At 37.8% G+C, this 20,736-nt stretch overlaps 1 protein-coding gene across 8 annotated transcripts in view; it reads left to right on the top strand.

The window, feature by feature from the left end:
• The window catches only part of ptprk (protein tyrosine phosphatase receptor type K), a 612,998-nt gene that overhangs the window by 249,048 nt on the left and 343,214 nt on the right, over positions 1-20,736 (top strand). For all 8 annotated transcript variants that reach the window (XM_069886984.1, XM_069886983.1, XM_069886980.1 and 5 more), the window contains exon 4: positions 14,681-14,762. In XM_069886984.1, coding sequence (XP_069743085.1) covers positions 14,681-14,762 — 82 coding nt within the window. The remainder of the gene's footprint in view (positions 1-14,680; positions 14,763-20,736) is intronic.

The following is a 20,736-nucleotide window of genomic DNA, read 5'->3' as shown; positions in this document are numbered from 1 at the left end:
GAAAGGGATTATTCTTTTTTATTCACATACATATGACTCTTATTCTAGAATAGGTTAGTTTTTGAGATCATTGCAACTACAAGGAAGAATTATGCATGTGGACTATAAGGCCAGAATTTTGTCTCAACATTCACCATTTTTAATGACATGTTTGGTTCCTGAGAAGGAGCAATTGATTTTTACATGGAGATTTAATTCTACATCATTGAACAGGGTGGATTTTTGTGACTTTATAAAAAAGCAATTTTTAGAAATAAATTCTAATTCAGTAGCTAATAAGTTTATTGTTTGGGAGACATTGAAGACATACTTGAGAGATCAGATAATAAGTTTTACAGCAAAAATTAAGAAAGATTATATGAAAGAAGTTGATCAATTGGAAACAGAAATAGAAGATTTGGAGAAAGATTTACAAAGAAAGGATTCAGTTGAGAAAAAAAAAGATATTAATAATTTAAAAACCACTATAATACGATTCAGACATATAGAATTGAAAAATTAATTGAGAGAAGCAAGCAGAGGTATTATGAATAAGGAGAAAAGGCCCATAAGGTCCTTGCTTGGCAGTTAAAAACAGTATAAACTTCTAGAATAATTATTGCTATTAGAAAAAGCTCAAAAAGATGATAACTTATAAAACTCAAGAAATTAATGATTTATTTCAAGATTTTTATTCTAATTTATATAAATCTGAGTCTTGTAGAACTGAAGTTAAAATTATTTTTTTAATGTCAGATAAGTTTACCTAGTTTGAAACATCAAGATCAAAGAGATTTAGATGCTCCTTTCATGGTAAGAGAAGTTGGTGAGTCTTGTAGAACTGAAGTTAAAATTATTTTTTTAATGTCAGATAAGTTTTAGATGCTCCTTTCATGGTAAGAGAAGTTGGTGAAGCACTTCGTTCATTGCAAAATAGTAAGTCACTGGGGGAGGATGGTTTTCCGCTTGAATTTTTAAACAAATTTAAGGACCTTTTAATACCTCATTTTATGGAGATGTTAAATCAAGTGGCAGATTCTCATTCCTTACTAGAATCTTTCTCAACTGCAGTAATTACAGTTGTACTAAAGAAAGATAGGGATACATTAAATCCAACATCTTATAGGCTTATTTCAGTACTGAGTGCGGATTATAAAATTGTTGCTAAAATTATGGCAAATAAATTAGGTAAATATTTACCAGATTGAATTCATAAGGACTAAACAGGATTTGTCAAAAAGTGATGATCTGCTGATAATGTTGTTAGATTGATTAGTCTAATTCATTTAGCTCAGAAAAGGGGTGATTTAAGTGTAGCAGTAACCTTGGACATAGAGAAGGCTTTTGATAGATTAGAATGGGATTTTTTCTTTTGCAGTATTTAAAAGTTTGGCTTTTAGTTGACATTAATAAATTGGGATTAAAGCCTTATATAAAAATCCTTGTGCAAGGGTGTTGACTAATGGACAAGTCTCTACTTCTTTTCAATTAACTAGATCATGTCAGCAGGGATGCCCTTTATCACCAGCCTTGTTTATTTTAGCAATAGAACCCTTAGCAGAGCTTATAGAACAAGATTTTAAGATTAAGGGTATAAAGGTTAACCAAGAAGAATATAAAATTAATTTATTTGCTGATGATGTTTTGGTTTATTTGACTGTCCTATAAATTCTTTGTCTCAATTACATGCAAGACTGAAAGAATATGGGGAAATATCTGGCTATAAAATTAATTGGAGAAAAGTGGCTTGACTCAGTGTAAAATGGCCCCTAAATTTAGATGGCAAAATTCTGGAATTAAGTATTTAGGTATTTGGGTAGATAATAATTGAAAATATATATATATTTAATTTTAATAAAATTGCTAAGGATATGAATAAATGGAATACCCTATTTGTTACTTTAGTAGGTAGGGTGAATTTTGTTAAGATGAATTATCTTTCCTAGAGTTCAATATCTTTCAGTTGATCCCCATCTCAATTCCTCAATTTTTTTTTAAGGATTTAAACTCGATTGTTAGGAAGTTTCTATGGAAAGGGAAAATGGCAAGGGTTTTTTTTTTGAAAAATTGACTTGGATGTTTGAATGTGGGGGGAGGGTTTACAACTTTCTCATTTTAAGTATTATTATAAAGCTGTTCAATAGCGATTTATTAATGTACTGTTTAGTTTAGATAAAATTCCTGCTTAAGTTAATATAGAATTTAGTAAAACAGGAGAAATAAATTTAAATGACCTATTTTGAAACACTTGATTGAGTTATGGGATCAGATTGATAATGAAATAGGTATGAAAGGTTTAGTTTCACAAAAAAAATGCCCTTTGTCAAAACAGACAATCCATTTTCTATAGATAATCAATTTTTAAGGACTTGGATGTGGATGGATATTGAGAGGATAGAGGATTGTTTTCAAGCTGGAAGATTTATACGAATGAAGAACATTTGAACAAATGAAGAATAAATGTAATCTGCCTAATAATGTATTCCTTTGCTGTTATTAAGTTATGGCATTTTTAATTGATAAAATAGGTCCGAGTTTGATGATACCTAGCTGTAGTGAATTGAAATTATTGATTGTTTTTCTCCATTCTCCAAATATTTTACATTGTGATGTTATTTTTATGGTCTCCCTGATTTGCTCTTCATGATTGCAAAGCCTGAACCTTATCTCAGATTTGGGTATTTCTTGTTTTATCCACAGCCTGTAGTTGAATTTGGCAATAGTGACAGGACTTGATTTGAGTACATTCCAAAGATGTAGAAATCTGGTAATTGGAGAACTGCAGTTATTCAAACAAGAATTAGAATGGGTTTCTCCTCCTTTGCACGAACCTTTGACAAAAGGTTTACAGTTGCTTATTCCATTACGAGTATTCTTGTACTTGATTCAATCTCCAGCGAAAAGAGTGACTTGGGATGTGTAGTTTTTGTTCTCAAAGTATGCCATACAATTGTGATGGGAATGATAAATGCTGACATAGCAATCTGTGCATTCGTTGGATTTGAATTTGAATGCAAGGAGTCACTCTTTCATCTCTTTTAATGGATCAGCTATCCTGCTCAGTTTAAATGAAAGCAATCAGATATCAACTGGTAAAGAAAAATACATAATTTTACAAGTATATTATGATCTGATTTTTAAAAACAAGTCCATTTAAAAATAGGTGTAGACATCTTAGGGAAAACTCGATTCTTATATTATCATAGAATATGGAAGTGGATCCTTCGGTTGATTCTGCATCAAGCATAAAGTATCTGTCCACACTTATAATGTTTTCCAGCACACTACTTACATCCTCCATGCCATAATGTTGCAAATGCTTATTTTAAATACCACTTGAATGTTGAGAGTTTGTGTCTCCGCCATGTATTTCAGACAATGCATTGTGGATTTTAACCACCCTTTGGGGTGAAAAAGTTCTTCCTCAAATTCATACTAACTTTTCTCTCAATTAAACCAGTGTACTTTACTCATATACACCACTGCTGATGGGGAAAAAAAATCTTTATTATCTACCCTTTCTAACCTCCTTTTACTTTTGAAGGTTTGATGAGGTAAGGCACAGAAGTGGAATGCTTATAGTAGAAATTATCAGAGGTCATTGAGTTGTATACACAGAAAGGGTCCTTTGGCCAATAATGTCCATGTATTTCAGGCAAGGTTGGATAGACTTTTACATTGTAAGGGAATTAAGGGATATGAGGAAAAGCCAGGTAGGTGGAGATGAGCCTAATATCAGATCAGCCGTGATCACAGTGAATGACAGAGCAGGCTCGACAGGCTGATTGCCTACTCCTCCTCATACTTATGTTTATATGTTATTATATTGATCTTTTTTTATAAAATCCATCAACACTGAACCATTTTACTTGAATTAGGTCCCTATTTTCCATTCCTATCCCTATTTATGTGACTATCTAGATGCCTGTTCAACATGCTCATTGCACTGGATTTAACCACTTTCTTTGGCATCTCACCACTTAAAAAAAAATGCCCCTCAGCTCCCTCTTCTAACATGGGAAGAAGTTATGGCCCTCTGTAAGCTCTCATAATTGTGTAAATATCTATCAGGATATCCCTCAGTTTCTTTCACTTCAAGGAAAACAAGCCCAAATTTCTCGCCATAATTAAAGTTCTCAAAAGCAGGCAACATCCTGATGAATCTTCTTTGCACTCTCTCACACAATCACAAACTTCCAAGGGTTAAGGCCACAAGAACTGAGCACCATAACTCCAAGTTCAACCAAAGAAGTGCTTCGTAAAGTTGTGACATATGTTACTGGTTATATAATTATGGTTATGGATAAATATGTCTTTAAAAGAGATAGATTTTGGGGGTTTAGTATAGGTCACTTCACAAACAGAGTTACACTTCACAAAAGACATCTCATTTAAAACGCAAGAGCTTTGCTGAAGCTAGATATTCAGGCTCCATTTCGTTTTGGAAAGAATGTCAAAAGCAGGTGCAAATGGAAAAGTCTGGGTTCAAGTGCTGATAAGATCTTTCAAAGATTGGGTTTGGATCCTTGGGGAGGTTTTGGTTTTTACAAGCAGAGAAGAAAGAACAAACAGGATTATTCTCATAAGCCCCTTTCACACTTGCATCCCACTAAATTGGTTGTTTAATATCCCAGGATAGGTATGGGGCTTGGGTTTTCACATTTGACCACTCCTAAATGGGACACTGAATGGTTTCACATTTACAAGGAGCCATCCCTGGGTTTAGGACTGTTCTACCTTCTGTTGGTGCAATTACCCATTTCACACTTGCCTGATTACAATGCAGCATCTGCAGATGCCTGGGATTGTACTAGGGGTCGAGGCTGTCAATCCCCGGCTTGAGATGACATCATCTGATGCCGGCGATGAGCTGATTTTGCTTTCACACTTGGCACTTTATAGGCCGATTTGCGTTTGATTCCTGGGATTACTTGCAAATATGAAAGGGGCTTGAGAGAGAGAAAGAGAGAGGGGTTGGTTCGACAGTAGCAGTTGAGACTCCAAAATGGCAAGCTGGCAGGCTGTTGAAAGACCCCATTTTGAAGACCGGTTGTGAGTTCTGAGTTCAGCCTGTTCAAAACCCTTGTAGTCCTTCCAAGAGGAAATGGCTGCTATTTCTCCTGCAATAAGGGAAACAAGAGGAACTCTGTGATGACCTGCCAAAAGAGGTTATCAGTTGGAAAACTCAGGATGGGGCAAATTTCTTTGGCAGACGCTGAAGTGACTGATTTGAGGAAATCTGTTTGTGTGTATGCAACAAGCAACAAATCTCTCTCTGAAATTGACAAGAACCTTCCTGAGTGGTAATCATTTAACTTTGCATAAATGTTGAATTCTGTGCACAGTATAAGAATTGCCTGATAGCAGAGAACTTGGAGAAGTGAGATTAGACTGTGAATCAAAGAACTTTCTTGAACATATACATATTACATACATGTGTGCTGAGAATTAGAAGGAGGTTAAGCTAGGCTAATAGTAATAAGTTAAAATCTGATCCTGTTTTTATGTTTAAAGAAAATTAAAAGCAACTTTTGTTTAAGTAACCATTTGTCTTGGTGAATTTCTATTGCTGCTGGGTTTTGGAGTCCTCTGGGCTCGAAACAAAGAGTTCTCCAATTCTTGAGATTAAAAACAAAAAGTGCTGAAATGGTCAATGAGTCAGGAAGAAATACTTGGAAAATGATTAGTGTTAACATTTCAGGTCAAAGACTCTTGTGCAAATGGCATGTGTTTTAATTTTTAGTTTTATTTATTTATCTATTCAAATCCATCTATTTATTTGTCTGTCTGTCTGTCTGTTTGTCTGTCTGTCTATCTATCTATCTATCTATCTATCTATCTATCTATCTTTTTATTTAGTTATTTATTTTCCTTTGCATTTTGTGGTTTATTTAATATCTGGGGAAGGAGAAAATGCTGGTCTCTGGATATTATATTGTATTATGAGAAAATGTCTTGTTTGTATACCTTTGCTTGAATCTTTTAAAATATCGAAAAAAAGACTGTTGGTTATACAGGAAAGGAGACAAGCAGCAGGAAAGTTGGGGGTGGGGTGGGAGGAGAGAAATGGTCCCACTCTAGGTGTAGTGCACACCTCGCCAATGACTCCTTCAGCAATGTCCACATTTAAGTGACTTGGCATAGAGAAGTGGTCATAGTCAGGACCAAGGAGCAGAGAAAGCGAACTGTAGCACATGCTAGAATTTATATGTTTCTGAGCTGGGCATCTGGCTAATGATTTTTTTGAATATTTTATTTAAACATTTTAACCATACATGCAATCAAATATATTTCAAAATACAGAAATAATAATATATTATCAAATACATGATGATAAAACCCCAATATCCCCCTTTCCCGGCCCTTACAGTCCAAAAAGAAAAGAGAGAGATAATATAGTAAAGTGTTAGAATAGAAAAAAAAGAAAAGAAAGAAAAAGGGAATAAAAATAAGAAAGGATTGCTGAAAGTTGAAATCCATCTAATCTAAAATTCATATCTCATCATTAAAAGGGTTCCACTCAGGTCTTAGAGGCTAAGAAGAACATTTAGAAATCAAAATTAAAAATTTAATCTTATTTGTAAATATAGAGGCCAAATGTGTAAAAATATATCAATTTTTTTTCCTTAACATATGTGATTTTCTCAAGGGGGACACAGCTGTACATTTCCCCATTCCATGGTTCCAAACTTAAATGTAAATCAGATTTCAAAGCCACTGCTAATGCAATTTTAACAAATTCTAATGTCTAATTAATTTCAATTTGTCTTATCCCTATAATGTTATCTAATAAAAATAATTCTGGATTTTGTGGAAATTGGACTCCTGTAATTTGTTCTAATAATTTTTCTAATTCCAACCTATATCTTTATTAAATTCAAGTAATAAGATAATTGCTAAAGTTCTTGTAAATACCTAAATTGATAAATATGGATAAAACATGTTTTGTGAAAAAGAGACAGCCAGCTCTATTATTGAGTATAATTCATTTAGTTCAAAAAAGTGGCAATCTTTGTGTAGCCGTATCACGAGATGCAGAAAAGGCACTTGATAAATTAGAATGGGAGTTTTTATTTAAAGTATTAGAAAAATTTGGAGTGGTTCAAACTTTTATGAACTGGATAAGAGCTTTATCCATTTGTTACCACCCAAGGCTAAGGTGGTAACAAATGGTTATATTTCTGCCCCATTATAACAAGATCTAGTAGACAAGGATGCCCATTGTCACCACTGTTATTTGTTTTAGCCTAAGAGCCTTTAGCAGAAGCAATTCGTAAGGATCCAGATATTAAGGGTTTTAGAATTAACCAAGAGGAACATAAGATTAGTTGCTGATATATCTGACAGAACCATCAAATTCGTTACAAAGACTGCATTTAATGTTAGGCGAATATGGAAAAGTTTCGGGTTATAAAGTAAATTGGGATAAAAATGGAAATTAAACTTTTCACAAGAAGTGATCATACTATTTGCTAAAGAAACTCTCAGTTTAAATGGCCGATAAATGGGATATTTAGGAGTCCATACTGAAATAAATTACAACATTTATATAAATTGAATTATTTGCCACTACTTAAAACAGTTGATGAAGATTTAAATAGATGGGCAATATTGCCTGTTACATTAGTAGGAAAAATTAATTGTATAAAACTGAATATATTTCCCAGAATATATTTCAATCATTGCCTTTATTAATACCTCAAAAATTCTGTCAAGTACTAAATAAATATATTAGAAAATTTTTAAGGAAAGGTAAAATATCTGGAGCCTCTATAGAAAAATTAACATGGAAATATGAATTGGGAGGTTTACAGCTCCCTAATTTAAAAAAAATATTATTGAGCAGCTCAAATGAAATTTCTTACCTCTTTTTTTGAAGAGGGGGAAAATCTTCTTGGCGAAAAATAGAATTAGATAAATTAGGAGAGAGAAAAGCAGATGATTTTATATCTAAATGGGACACAAAATTTATGACTGCTGAAAAAGATAATTCTGTATTGAAACTGATTAAAATTTGGCATAATACAAATAAGGACTAATTTATCTCTTAAAACTCCTTTGGCTCTTAACTCGTAACTTGTACATTAGATAATCAAATTTTTGAAATTTGGTCTCATAAAGGGATCAGCTTTATTGAAGACTTATCAGCGAAGGCAATTGATGTCATTTGAACAATTTAAGAATATATATGGTATTCTTAATAATACAATATTTTGCTATTTTCAAATTAGAGCATATTTAGTGATAAGCTAGGTCCAACAATGGATTTACCAAAGTGTTGCAATGTAGAGACTTTTAATAAGAAAAGGAAATACAAAGAAATTTATCTCAGTAATTTATCATTTAAATGGAGACCCATAAATTAGAGATTCATAAATCCAGACAAAGATGGGAGACAGACTTAAATGTTATAATAGATGAGAAGAATTAGGCTGATTTATGTCGAGACTTTATGACTAATACAATAAATGTAAGATATAGACTGGTACAATATAATTTTTTACATCAACTATACCTCATGCCACAGAAATTAATTAAATTGAAATCAGATTTATCAGATTAGTGTTTTAGATATGGCGGAGGTGAGAACTTTTTTACATTCAACATGGTATTGTGTCTTGCTAATGATGACGCTGCATCTTTCAAATGAACCAGTGGTAAGGTGTGCACTAATGAGTGGGCCAAGTCCAACCTTGACTGGCAGGTGATGCGACCTCCAATTAGGTTTCAGACAGGGAGCTTACGTGAACGTCCATAATCTACATATAGCAAGGAGTCACAAATGGTGCGGTCCCCAAGGAAAGCAGAGATGGGAAGATGTGTCTGGTAGTGGGATCATGTTGTAAGTGCCAGAAATTATGGATGTATATGTGTTGGATGTGGAAGCTGGTGGGGTGGTAGGTAAGGCAAGGGGAATCCTATGTTTGTTGCATCTAGGGGCAAAGGGGGCCAGGACAGATGAGCGGGAAGTAGAGGCTATGCAGGTAAGGGCTGAGTTGATGGTGGTGTGGGGTAGCCACATTTGTGTAAGAAAGCGGACATTTCAAATGATCTGGACTGGAAGTCCTCATCTTGGGAACAGATGCAGCAGAGACAGCGAAATAGCGTGAAGGGGTGGAATCCTTGCAGGGCACTGGGTGTAAGAAAGAGCAGTCAAGGTAGTTGAGGGATTTGCTGGGTTTTAAATGAAGTCAGCGGAAAGCTTGTTTCCCAAAATGGAGACAGAGAGATCAAGAATTGGGAGAGTGTTGTCAGAGATATACCAGATGAGTTTGACATCGGGATGGAAGTTGGCAGCAAATTGAATGATGTTGGCAAGCTCATCACAGGTGCAGGAAGCAGCTCCTCTGTAGTCATTAATCAAGTAGAGGATGAGTTGATGGGCCTTGCCCACAAACAGGCAAGCATAACTGGGACCCGTGTGGATACCCATGGCGGCTACTTTGATTTGAAGGAAATGAAATGAGTCAAAAGAGAAGTTGTTGAGAGGACTAGTTCTGCCAGGTGGAGGAGGGTATTGGTGGTGGTGGGTCTCTTTTCTAGAAAAAAATGAAGTGCTTTGAGAACTTCTATGTGGGGGATGGAGGTATAAAGTGATTAGACATCTATCATGAAGGTGTTGTGGCCCAGTTCAGAGAATCTGAAGTCATTGAAGAGATGGAGGGCATGTGCAGTGTCGTGGATGTAGGTGGGGAAGGATTGGATCAGTGGAGAAAAGTTAGAGCCAAGGTAAGATGAAACAAGTTCGGTGGGGCAAGAGCAAGCAGAAACAATGGGTCTGTCTATATGGTTGGGTTTATGCATCTAGCGTAAAAGGTGGAAATGGGTAGTAAGGGGATGGGAGACAATGAGGTTGGAGGCCGTGAAGGGGAGGTGACCAGAGGTGATGAGGTTGGAGATGGTGATGTAGACAGAGGCTTGACACACAATAGTGGAGTCCTTGTGGTGGACCTGGGGAATTCTATCCTTTTTCCATTCTGGAGGAGAGCATGGTCAGAACAGAAGTGCAGGAAATTGTTGAGATCTGGTCCAAGGCTTTGTTAATATGTTTCAAAAACAAAATGTTTTAGAGGCACCTGTACGGAATTCTCATCATTCGTTCAAATACGACGGATGCAGAGTAACTGGGAGAACTGTTACATTCTGTACCTCGACCTATGAAGGTAAACATGCCAAATGCTGTCCCCACCATCCTATCAACCTGTGTTGCCACTTTGAGGTAACAATGGACCTGGATCTCTTTGTGTTTCTCTTCATCAACATTCCATAATGCTCGATCACTAACTTAACAAGTTCTACCCCTATTTCACTTCCCAATATATATATATCACCTCACACTTGACAGGATTAAACTCCAATTGCAAATGCTTCACACAACTTTACTCCTGACCTGTATCCTGCCATCAGCATGGGTAAACTTCCTTGCTGTCCTCAACACTAACTGTATCAATAACTGACAATAACTGTACATTCAAGTTATTAACATGTATCACAATGGACAAGGGTTCCAGCACTAATTCCTATGGTGCTCCACTGGTAATAAATAACTTCTAGTCAGTAAAGCATACTTATGGTTCTCTGCCTCCTATCACCAACCTAATTTTGGATCCAATCAGCCAGCGCACCTTTGATCCCTTGAGGCTTAGCCTACAGAATTAATTGACTGGGACCTTGGGAAGTGTCTTAAAATCCATACAGAAAATGTTTGCCACCCTGCCTTCATGAATTTCCTTTGTTTCCTCATCAAAAACTCAATTAGTCATGCATCATTTCAACCTCATAAAGCCAGACTAACCATCTTTGATAAGTCTCTGCCTTTCCAAACATATACAAGTCCTTTGTCTTAGGATTCTCGACAGTAATTTGCTGATCTGTTGTTACCCAGCCTAACCCAACTTTACTTCTTGAGCAAAGGACCAATATTACCAAGTTCAGTGCTCATGAAGATGCAAAAATCTCTGTGCCCCAATAATCTTCTCCCTTGTTTCTAAAAGAATTCTGGGTTAGATCCCATCCACTGCTGAGAATTTATCAACCGTATTTGTTTCAAGACATTCAACACTTCCACCTTTTTCAAACTGATCAGCTCAAGATTATCTGTGTTCTCTTCCCTGAACCTTCTGTCTTCAAAAGTAACTGTGCATCTAACTTCATACACATCACAGTCTGCTGGCCTTTAGCCTGAAAATCAACTATTTATGACAACTTAATTTTTTGATCTTTCAAGTCATTTTTTAAATGCATGATGGTAATCAATAATTCTCGGAGTTAATTAAAAACTTTATTGAGAATTTGATGTTAGTAAAGCTATTTTTTTTTTGTTTCTGCATTTTGGAGAATGTTGAAAATCAGTGTCACCTCTGTAGGGAACTGTAAAAATCAATATTTGACTCTATCAAGGTCACCGATACAGTAATTTATATAACAGAGCTGAGTGAAGGAGAAGCAGATACTCAAGATAAACCTTTAGAGGAGTGATTTTCAAACTGCTCTCTGATTACTAAGGGATTGCTTAAAGTGGGATGTGAGTGGGAAAGGAAGGTTGAGAATCACTGCTCTAGACCCAATTGTTACTGAAATATTTTGCTTGAGAAAAATTGTCATTGGCCCATTTCCTTTGGAGTTATGAAACCGTGTACATAACGAGTCAATCAGGTACACTTAAAACAATGGTTTTCAAACTTTTTCTTTCTACTCACATACCACCTTAAGCAATCCCTTATTAATCACAGTGCACTGATGGCAGAGGTGGAATGTATGTTTAGGGGTGCAGTTTGAAAACCATTGCTTTAGAGGATTGAGATTGAAACAAACATTTTTCTAGGTAACTCATTATTAATCTTAAATGGTGATGCTCTCTTACATTGCAGCCAATAATCCCCACCTTTGTTTTTTTCCTCCTCATTATAAATCTCAAAGTCTTCCGGCAATCTGAGTACTCCATATTTTATTGGATCCTTCTTTTCTTTCTTTGGCTTGGCTTCGTGGACGAAGATTTATGGAGGGGTATGTCCACATCTACTGCAGGCTCGTTGGTGACTGACAAGTCCGATGCGGGACAGGCAGGCACGGTTGCAGCGGTTGCAAGGGAAAATTGGTTGGTTGGGGTTGGGTGTTGGGTTTTTCCTCCTTTGTCTTTTATCAGTGAGGTGGGCTCTGCAGTCTTCTTCAAAGGAGGTTGCTGCCCGCCGAACTGTGAGGCGCCAAGATGCACGGTTGGAGGCGATATCAGCCCACTGTCAGTGGTCATTGTGGCAGGCACCAAGAGATTTCTTTAAGCAGTCCTTGTACCTCTTAAATATACATTGAGATGCTTCCTTTAATACTTCTATGAATGGATCAGTATATGAGAATTGAGAAGACAATCAATGTTTGATTGACATCTTAAATTTAAAATTTAGACATACAGCACGGTTTACAGGCCCATTTGGCCCATGAGCCCATGCTGCCCAATTACACCAAATTGACCTACAATTCCAGTATGTATGGGATTGGGTGGGGCTGGGGTTGAGGTTAAACCGAAGCACCCAGAGGAAACCCACACAGTCAGGCGAGAACATACAAACTCCTTACAGACAGTGCGGGATCCGAACCCTGATCCTGGTCGTTGACACTTCCAACAGCATTGTGTTAACCGTTATGCTACTTCTGTCAAACCTGTGTCATTATCGACAAAGAATTGTAGGAGAAACACAGCATCCACAGACAGAAGTCTGCTTCAGATATGAATCATGAATGAGGACTAAGATAAAATAGATGAAATTATATATAAAAGGGGAAATAATTTGAGGGAATGGTCCATGGGTAAAGGAGTACAGGACAGGAGGTGTGAGAGATGAAGAGAAAGGTGGAGAGAGAAGTCATTGGATGGTGGAGGGGTCTTTGGCTTGGCTTCGCGGAATATTTATGGAGGGGGTAAATGTCCACGTCAGCTGCAGGCTCGTTTGTGGCTGACAAGTCCGATGCGGGACAGGCAGACACGGTTGCAGCGGTTGCAGGGAAAAATTGGTTGGTTGGGGTTGGGTGTTGGGTTTTTCCTCCTTTGTCTTTTGTCAGTGAGGTGGGCTCTGCGGTCTTCTTCAAAGGAGGTTGCTGCCCGCCGAACTGTGAGGCACCAAGATGTACGGTTTGAGGCGATATCGGCCCACTGGCAGTGGTCAATGTGGCAGGCACCAAGAGATGTCTCTGTCAGAGGAGAAAGCTCTGGGGTTTATCTCTGATAGTAAGGGGGAATCTACATTTATTGAACCCTGACATTTTGGATGCCCTGGAATGGAAGGCCACTTCCTGTGAACAGATGTAGAGAATTCTGATAAAGGGATTGTTTCCGGACCAAAGTTAGGATGGGAAGACATTTTATCCAGGTGGTTTTGCGATCTAGTGGGCTTGGAAAAGATGTCCGTGATTTTTCTTCCCCCCCCCCCACCGAGATGGAGGAAGGGGAGAGAGGTGTTAGAAACAGCTCAGGTAAATCGAAAGGAGCCCAGGACATTATTTCATTACGTCTTGTTGCTTGATAGCCAAGAAATTTCTTGGAGGTCAATATTCATCAAGCAACCTAAATCCTGCCAATTACTGTCCAGCAACTCTGAGAACATCTTCACCAAAAGGTTTGTGCCCAGGTCACCTGCATTGATGGTGCTGACCATGATCCTGGTAATATTTACATGCAGTTGCAACAGTGTTATCATTATAAAAATCAGCTTCACTAAAAAGTGGTTTTCATTTAGTTATTGGGAAATATATTGGTAATTATACATTTGAGTCAACATTCTCTCTACACCTGAGCTATGGAAAACAATTAGGATTTCCCCAAAGAATTCTGCCTCGGTTAAATTATATTGAGAATTCTTTACTTTGGCTTAACTATTTCCCCAGGGTCATGCTAAATTAGCAGTCATATTTGTTAGCTGGATAATTTGTTTATTCTAGAGCAGTATGTTTTGTAAACTCTTCATATTCATTTGTTCTGTTTTTGGCTCATGTGTCCAATTCTGGATGAACTGAGAATAAAAGTCAGATTTTCCAGAGATGAATATGAAATTTTCAGTGGAGTAAAGAATTGGTTAGCTGACTCTCAACTGTTTGTTCTGCTCTTCTAGAAGAGGTTTGGTGCAGCCTCAAACCAGCAGCTGGTTACTGGGCAAATTGACTGCTAACGTAGAGAAACAGATAAAGTTCAACTTGTGTCAAAATATCCCAAACATGGAGTTAAAATTCAGTGTGCATTTATCTTTCTGTTTTGTCTTCATTGTAACGCAGCTGACCTCCTGCTCATCTCTTATAATCTTTTGAACACATCCTAGCATTGTTTCAACGACAAGCCACAGTGAAATAGGGCAATAAATTGGGAATTCACCTTTGTCTCAGGTTCACATTTGTGCCGACTTTGGATGCAGGACATTATTTCATTACGTCTTGTTGCCTGATAGCCAAGAAATTTCTTGGAGGTCAATATTCATCAAGCAACCTAAATCCTGTCAATTACTGTCCAGCAACTCTGAGAACATCTTCACCAAAAGGTTTGTACCAGCTCCCCACCATCTCAGTAGTAAGAGAGATGGGCATTTTGCAACTGCCTTGAAGAATAGTAGAATTGCTATGGGGGTCGGGAGGGGCAGTGAGAATTTATCCTCTGCAGAACAAATCTTTGGATGTGAATTAAAGAGAAAATTGTTTCATGTCTTTTGTTTGTGTGCAGGTAATTTTTGAAGCAGATGTCTCTCATGAACAAAGAGGATATATTGCCATTGATGACATCCAGGTGTTGAGCTACCCGTGTGGTAAGTATGCATTCCTAAAATGTGGTGTTACGGGCCCAGAGGACCCCAAAACCCAGCAGCAATAGAAATTCACCATGACAAATGGTGACTAAAACAAAAGTAGTTTTTAATTTTCTTTAAACATAAAAACAGGATCAAACTTTAACTTATTACTATTAACTTAACATAATCTAAGTTCAGAAAAGTTCTTTGATTCACAGTCCAATCTCACTTCTCACTCCTGCACGTTCACCGGTATCAGGCAATTCTTATACTGTACACAGAATTTAACATTTATGAATTTTCTTGAAGCTCTGGGGCTTAAAAGTAAATGGTTGCTGCTCAGGAAGGTTCTTGTTGGTTTCAGAGACAGATTCATTCCTTACTGGACACACACAAACTGATTCCCTCCAATCAGCCACTTCAGTGTCTTGCCGAAGAAACTTGCCCCATCGGTGTTTTCCAAATGATAACCTCTTCTTCTGCAGGTCACCACAGAGTTCCTTTTTTTCCCCCTTATTTCAGGTGAAACACTCGAGCCAGCCATTTCCTCTTATATGGACCACAATGGTTTTGAACAGGCTGAACTCAGAACTCACAACCTGTCTTCAAAATGGGGTTTTTAAACAAGCTGCCATCCTGCCATGACTGCAGAAACCAGTTCCCTCTCTCTCTGCTTGCAAAACCATATGTTCTTCTTAGAACTGCAAACTGCATCCAGACAGATTGCGGCCCTGTTCATCTATTGCTTTCAAAACAATAATCCACTACTCCACAACATGTGCAATTAACACCTACTCCTTGAGCAAAGCAGTTTCCATTGTCTGTACAAGCCACTGGGCCCGGAGTGTCTAGTTTGAGCAGAGCTCTTGCATTTTACATGACATCTGTTTTGTGAAGTGTTTGTGACCTATACTAAAACCCCCAATCTAATTCTTCTAAAAACATATCTATATATAATATAAAATATGATATAATCCGTCACAGTGGCTTATTCAGTACACATGGAAGAAATTTGATTAAAGACCATAATTCCTCTACCCAGGAAATTGTTGATTTGGATATCAAAAATTTAAATTTAATAATAAATTTATACCTTTATGTCATTAAAAAAGCAACTTTTATTTTTAATTTTTTTTTGTACAAATTGGTGCTTCCAGCAATTAACTGTCTGTGCCATCACTGATGCATTCTCTTTCTTAGAATGAACCAGAATAGAAGAGAAGTACAATTACTTTTCTGATGTACAGCGCAGAAAAAGGACCTTTGGTCCACAATGGTCATGTTGATCATAAAATGTCCATCTACATTATTTATTCCAGTTACCAACATTTGTCATGCCAATTCAAATCAGTTCAGCATCTCTCTTATTCTCCGTTAGCTGGTGGGCTGATCCAGTGCTAGCCATCTCTGATAAAAATTGGGTATTTTCAAGCCCTTTCATAGTTTCACCTCTCCCTATTTTAGCCCTATAAAACTAATAGTTGTATGGACTGTTCCAGCCCTAGCTTAAGTGCTTCATCATTAGTGGGCACACCTTCAGTTGCTATCAGATCTGAAATATCCCACTAAAATTTCATCATTGCTCAGCTGACATCTTTCATAGCATTCTTACAGAAGAATGAATGAGATCTCACTGCACTTGCAAGCAATCCAAAGGCCCAAATGCAACATACATCTTCGTACCGGAGCCCATGCACTGGATTCATTGTGATGCTGCCCCAGCCCTTTCCTCAGCCTTTTTATTTAGACGCCTGCCTGCTTTTGCTCATACCTTGAAGAAGGTCGCAACCCCAAAATGTCAGTTATATATCTTAACCTCTGATGGATGCTGAGACCTGCTGTGTTCCTCCAGCATTTCTGTGTTTTTACTGCAATCACTGTGAGTGCAGACTTCCTGTTTCACTTGTTCATCTATGAGTTCTACCTGGCTTTTACAGAGTCTGCAAGGAGGAACAGTTTGGCATGTGCACTGTGTTAAATTGATAGTACTCTTTTGCATTGTTGGCTGAGGATTTGTATGATCTGACCCAATGTTCTGGGGTCAGATATCTGAAGTATTCCTGAAGAAAAACGGACAGTTAGGATCCAGCAAATAAAAAGTGGAAGACCTCTTCCCCCATATCAATTACTCCACATACAGTTCAGACTCCAGCACACTTCAGTTTTTAAATAATTCCCTTGCCTCTGACAGGGGTTAATTTGAAGTGCAAAATATTAATGAAATGTGGCAGTGAGCGACCAAACACTTGAAGCTTTTTTTTCACAAAAGGGACTTCAATATTTTCTCTTCAACAAAAATTAATTTGTGTCTTCATCCAAATTACATTGACATATAATCATAGCAGGTGCTGGTGAAAGCAAATACAGTAGGTGCTGATTTATTTTGAATAATATAAAAAAATATTTCTAAAGATGCACATCCATGAAAGATTACTCATTAAAATAAAAAATAATAACTTGATCACACGTTTCCATCAGCATTTCCTTGCTAGCTTGGTGAAAGCTGTTGTGTACTAATTTTGTCTGTAGCTTCAACTTGTTAAATTTCGTCAACATTCAATTATTTAAGAAGTTGATTCCTCTAATTGGAACTCTTATGCTTTTTCAAACAGAACTGATTATGGCGTCTTTGTAAATATCTGCAAATCCAACCTCCTCCTCCCACCCACCGTTAATTCATTTAAATTTCAATAAAGGTTTCAATTATTATTTTGAGGTATCTGCGTGATTTTGCTCTGAAAACCCAACAATGTTAGTATTAAAAATTTACATCTCGAACTTGGTCAATTCACTAAACTTATGTTTTATTCAATGATTTCTGATTTGAATTGACCTTGCCTGTCTTGTGTAATCAACAGGCATGATAAACTTTACGATCTGAATGACCACATCTGTAGGACGTGCCATGCGTTAAACCAGCTTGAGCGCTGAGGTTTGGAGCTCGAGCACCATCTGGTGGCACTGTTCCACGGGGCTGAGAGTATTGTGGCTAATGTGGACACCTTGTTGGTCGTTGGACCTGATTTCGCAGCCCATGACTCCAAAAGAAATGTGCTTCTATAATAAGGGCTAAAGGTTCTGTATTTAAACGCACACAGCGTAAGAAATAAAGTGGATGACCTTGTAGTAAAGCTACAGATTGGCAGGTATGATCTTGTGGCCATCACGGAGTCGTGGCTTAAGGATGGATGTCTTTGAAAGCTGAAAGTCCAAGGATACACAATGTATTCAATTTGAGATTTAACAAGGAGAAATGTAGGTCAGGTGTGCCAGTATTTCAGTGGAATGAGAGAGGAACTGGCCAAAATGTATTGGGAAGGAGGCACTAGGAGTGAAGATGGCAGAGCAGCAGTGGAGGGGGTTTCTGCTAGAAATTAGCAATGTGCAGGATAAATATCAAAAAGAGGAAACATTTGAATGGAAAATTGTCACAACTGTGGCTGAGAAGGGAAGTCAAAGCCAAGGTAAAAGCAAAAGAGAGGGCATACAAGGAAGAAAAAAAATAATGGGAAGATAGAGAATTGGAAAGATTTTAAAAACTTGCAGAAGGTAACAAAAACTCAAAAGGAGAGAAATGATGCTTGAAATTAGGCAGGCAAATAATATCAAAGGAGATACAAAAAGCTTCTTCAAGTAAATAAAGGATAAAAGAGGTGAGAGGAGATAAAGGATCATTTAGCAAATGATGCTGGAGAAATACTAATGGGGAAACGAGGAGATGACTGAGGAACTAAATGAGTATTTTGCGTCAGCCTTAACTGCAGAAGACATTAGCAGTGTGCCGGATATTCAAGGGTATTAGGAAAAGGAAGTGAGCGCATTTACTATTTAAGGGAAAAGCTGCTGAGAAAGCTGAATGGACAAAGGGTGAATATGTCTCCCAGACCAGATGTATTCTGAAAGAAATAGAAATTGCGGAGGCATTAGAAACGATCTTTCAGGAATGAGGAGATTCTGGCATGGTTCACGAGGACTGGAAAATCTCAAATGTTACCCCTCAAGATTTCTGAGAGGGAGGCAGCAGAAAGGAAATTCTTGAACAATTAGAGCTGGGTCATCGGATGTTTGGGTTGATTGTCACGGGCGATGTTACGGAATACTTAGAAGCACACGTCAAGATAGGCCAAAGCCAGCATAGTTTTGCTTGAATATCTTGCTTGACAAACCTGTTGGAATTCTTTGGAGAAGCAACACGTAGGGTAGATAGGGTAGATGCAGTGGATGTTGTGTATTTGGATTTTTAGAAGGCATTTGACAAGATGCCAAATGAGAGGCTACTTAACAAGATGAGAGCCCATGGCATAATAGCAAACATATTAGTGTGAGTAGAGCCTTAGCTGATTGGCATGAATCAGAGTCAGAATACAGGGGTCATATTCTGGTTAGCAGCCTGTTACTAGTGGTGTTCCACAGGGGTTCATTATTGGAGTTTCAGTATAGTTGATGGAGAACAAAATCAGATGTAATGCTTGGAATCATTTCAACAAGAGTATAAGAAGAAGGATGTGATGTGCAGACTTTATAAAGCACTGGTGAGACCTCACGGGGTATTGTGAGCAGTAGTGGGCTCTTCTTTTCATAAAGGATGTACTGTCATTAGAGAGGGTTCAGAGGAGGATCGCATCGATGATTCCAGGAATGAAAGGTTTATCTTATGAGGAACTTTTGATGGCTCTTGGCCTGTACTCATTGGAATTTAGGAGAATGAAGGGGGTTCTCATTGAAGCATATCAAATGTTGAAAGGCCTGGACAGAATAGCTGTAGAAAGGCTGTTTCCCATGGAGGAAGAATCTTAGACAAGAGGGCACCACAGGATTGAAGGGCATCCTCTGGGGACAGAGATGTGGAGGAATTTTTTTAGCCAGAGAGGGGTGAATCTGTGGAATTTGTTGCCACAGGCAGTTGTGGAAGCCAAGTTATTGGGCATATTTAAGGCAGCGATTGACAGGTTCTTGATTAGCCAGGGAATCAAAGGTTTTCGGGAGAAGGCAGGGCAGTGAATGAATAGTGGGATAGACTCGATGGGCTGAATAGACTCTTTCTGCTCCTATGTTATTTGGTCTTATTGACCTTTGATCCTTCATGGTACATCTGGTACAAGTCTGAGTCAAGTAGATTTTCTCCAAGCGAGTTTGGCTGCAGTAGGCTGATTCGGCTGGAGTCGAGGAGACATTTGGTCTCCTTACCAGTCCTTAATGGGTGACAAAGCTGAGGCTGGAATCTTATCACCTATCAGGATGATGAACAGATGTTGGATGTCCCTGATATTCAGAGACAAAATCATTAAAACTATCTTAAATACATTTAAAATATTTTAATGGAAATTTACTGAAACAAAGAAATAATTAATTGCACCATAGCAGAAAAGATGTTTCAAATTATACCTGCTTAATTTGTTGGGAATTCCCATCCAGTGAAAGGCACTGCTGCTGTGCTCTAAGGTGAGCCTAAAATGGCATAGAATTCAGATTTCTGATTTATTGTCAGTACGTATAACCGTGAGATTCTTTTTTCTGCGGGTGAGGCTGAATTACCACTTATTGGTAGTGCAACAAAAAAACTACACAGCGATTGTATTTAAACAAATAAATAACTGTAAACAGATACTGAATATAAACAAAATGCAATACAAAGATAATAACAAAAATCAATAAAGCGCACAAGTAAGAGTCCTTAAATAAGTTCCTGATTGAGTTTCTTGTTGAGGAATGATGGTGGAGGGATAGCAGCTGTTTCTAAACCTGGTAATGCAAATCTTGAGGCACCTATACCTCTTCCCTGATGGCAGCAGCAAGAGCAGAGCTTGTGCTGGGTGGTGTGGGTGTTTGATGATTTCTGCTACTCTCCAATGGCAGTGTTCCCTGTAGATGCTCTTAGTAATGGGGAGGGTTTTTCTTGTGATGTCCTGGGCTGTGTCCATTACCTTTTGGAGGGCTTCACACTCGGGGATTATTGGTGTGGTCAGCACACTTTCCACCACACATCTGTAGA

The sequence above is a fragment of the Narcine bancroftii genome, chromosome 6, assembly GCF_036971445.1.
Source record: "Narcine bancroftii isolate sNarBan1 chromosome 6, sNarBan1.hap1, whole genome shotgun sequence".
Lineage (NCBI taxonomy): Eukaryota > Metazoa > Chordata > Chondrichthyes > Torpediniformes > Narcinidae > Narcine > Narcine bancroftii.
This window is presented reverse-complemented; position numbering and strand designations above follow the sequence as displayed.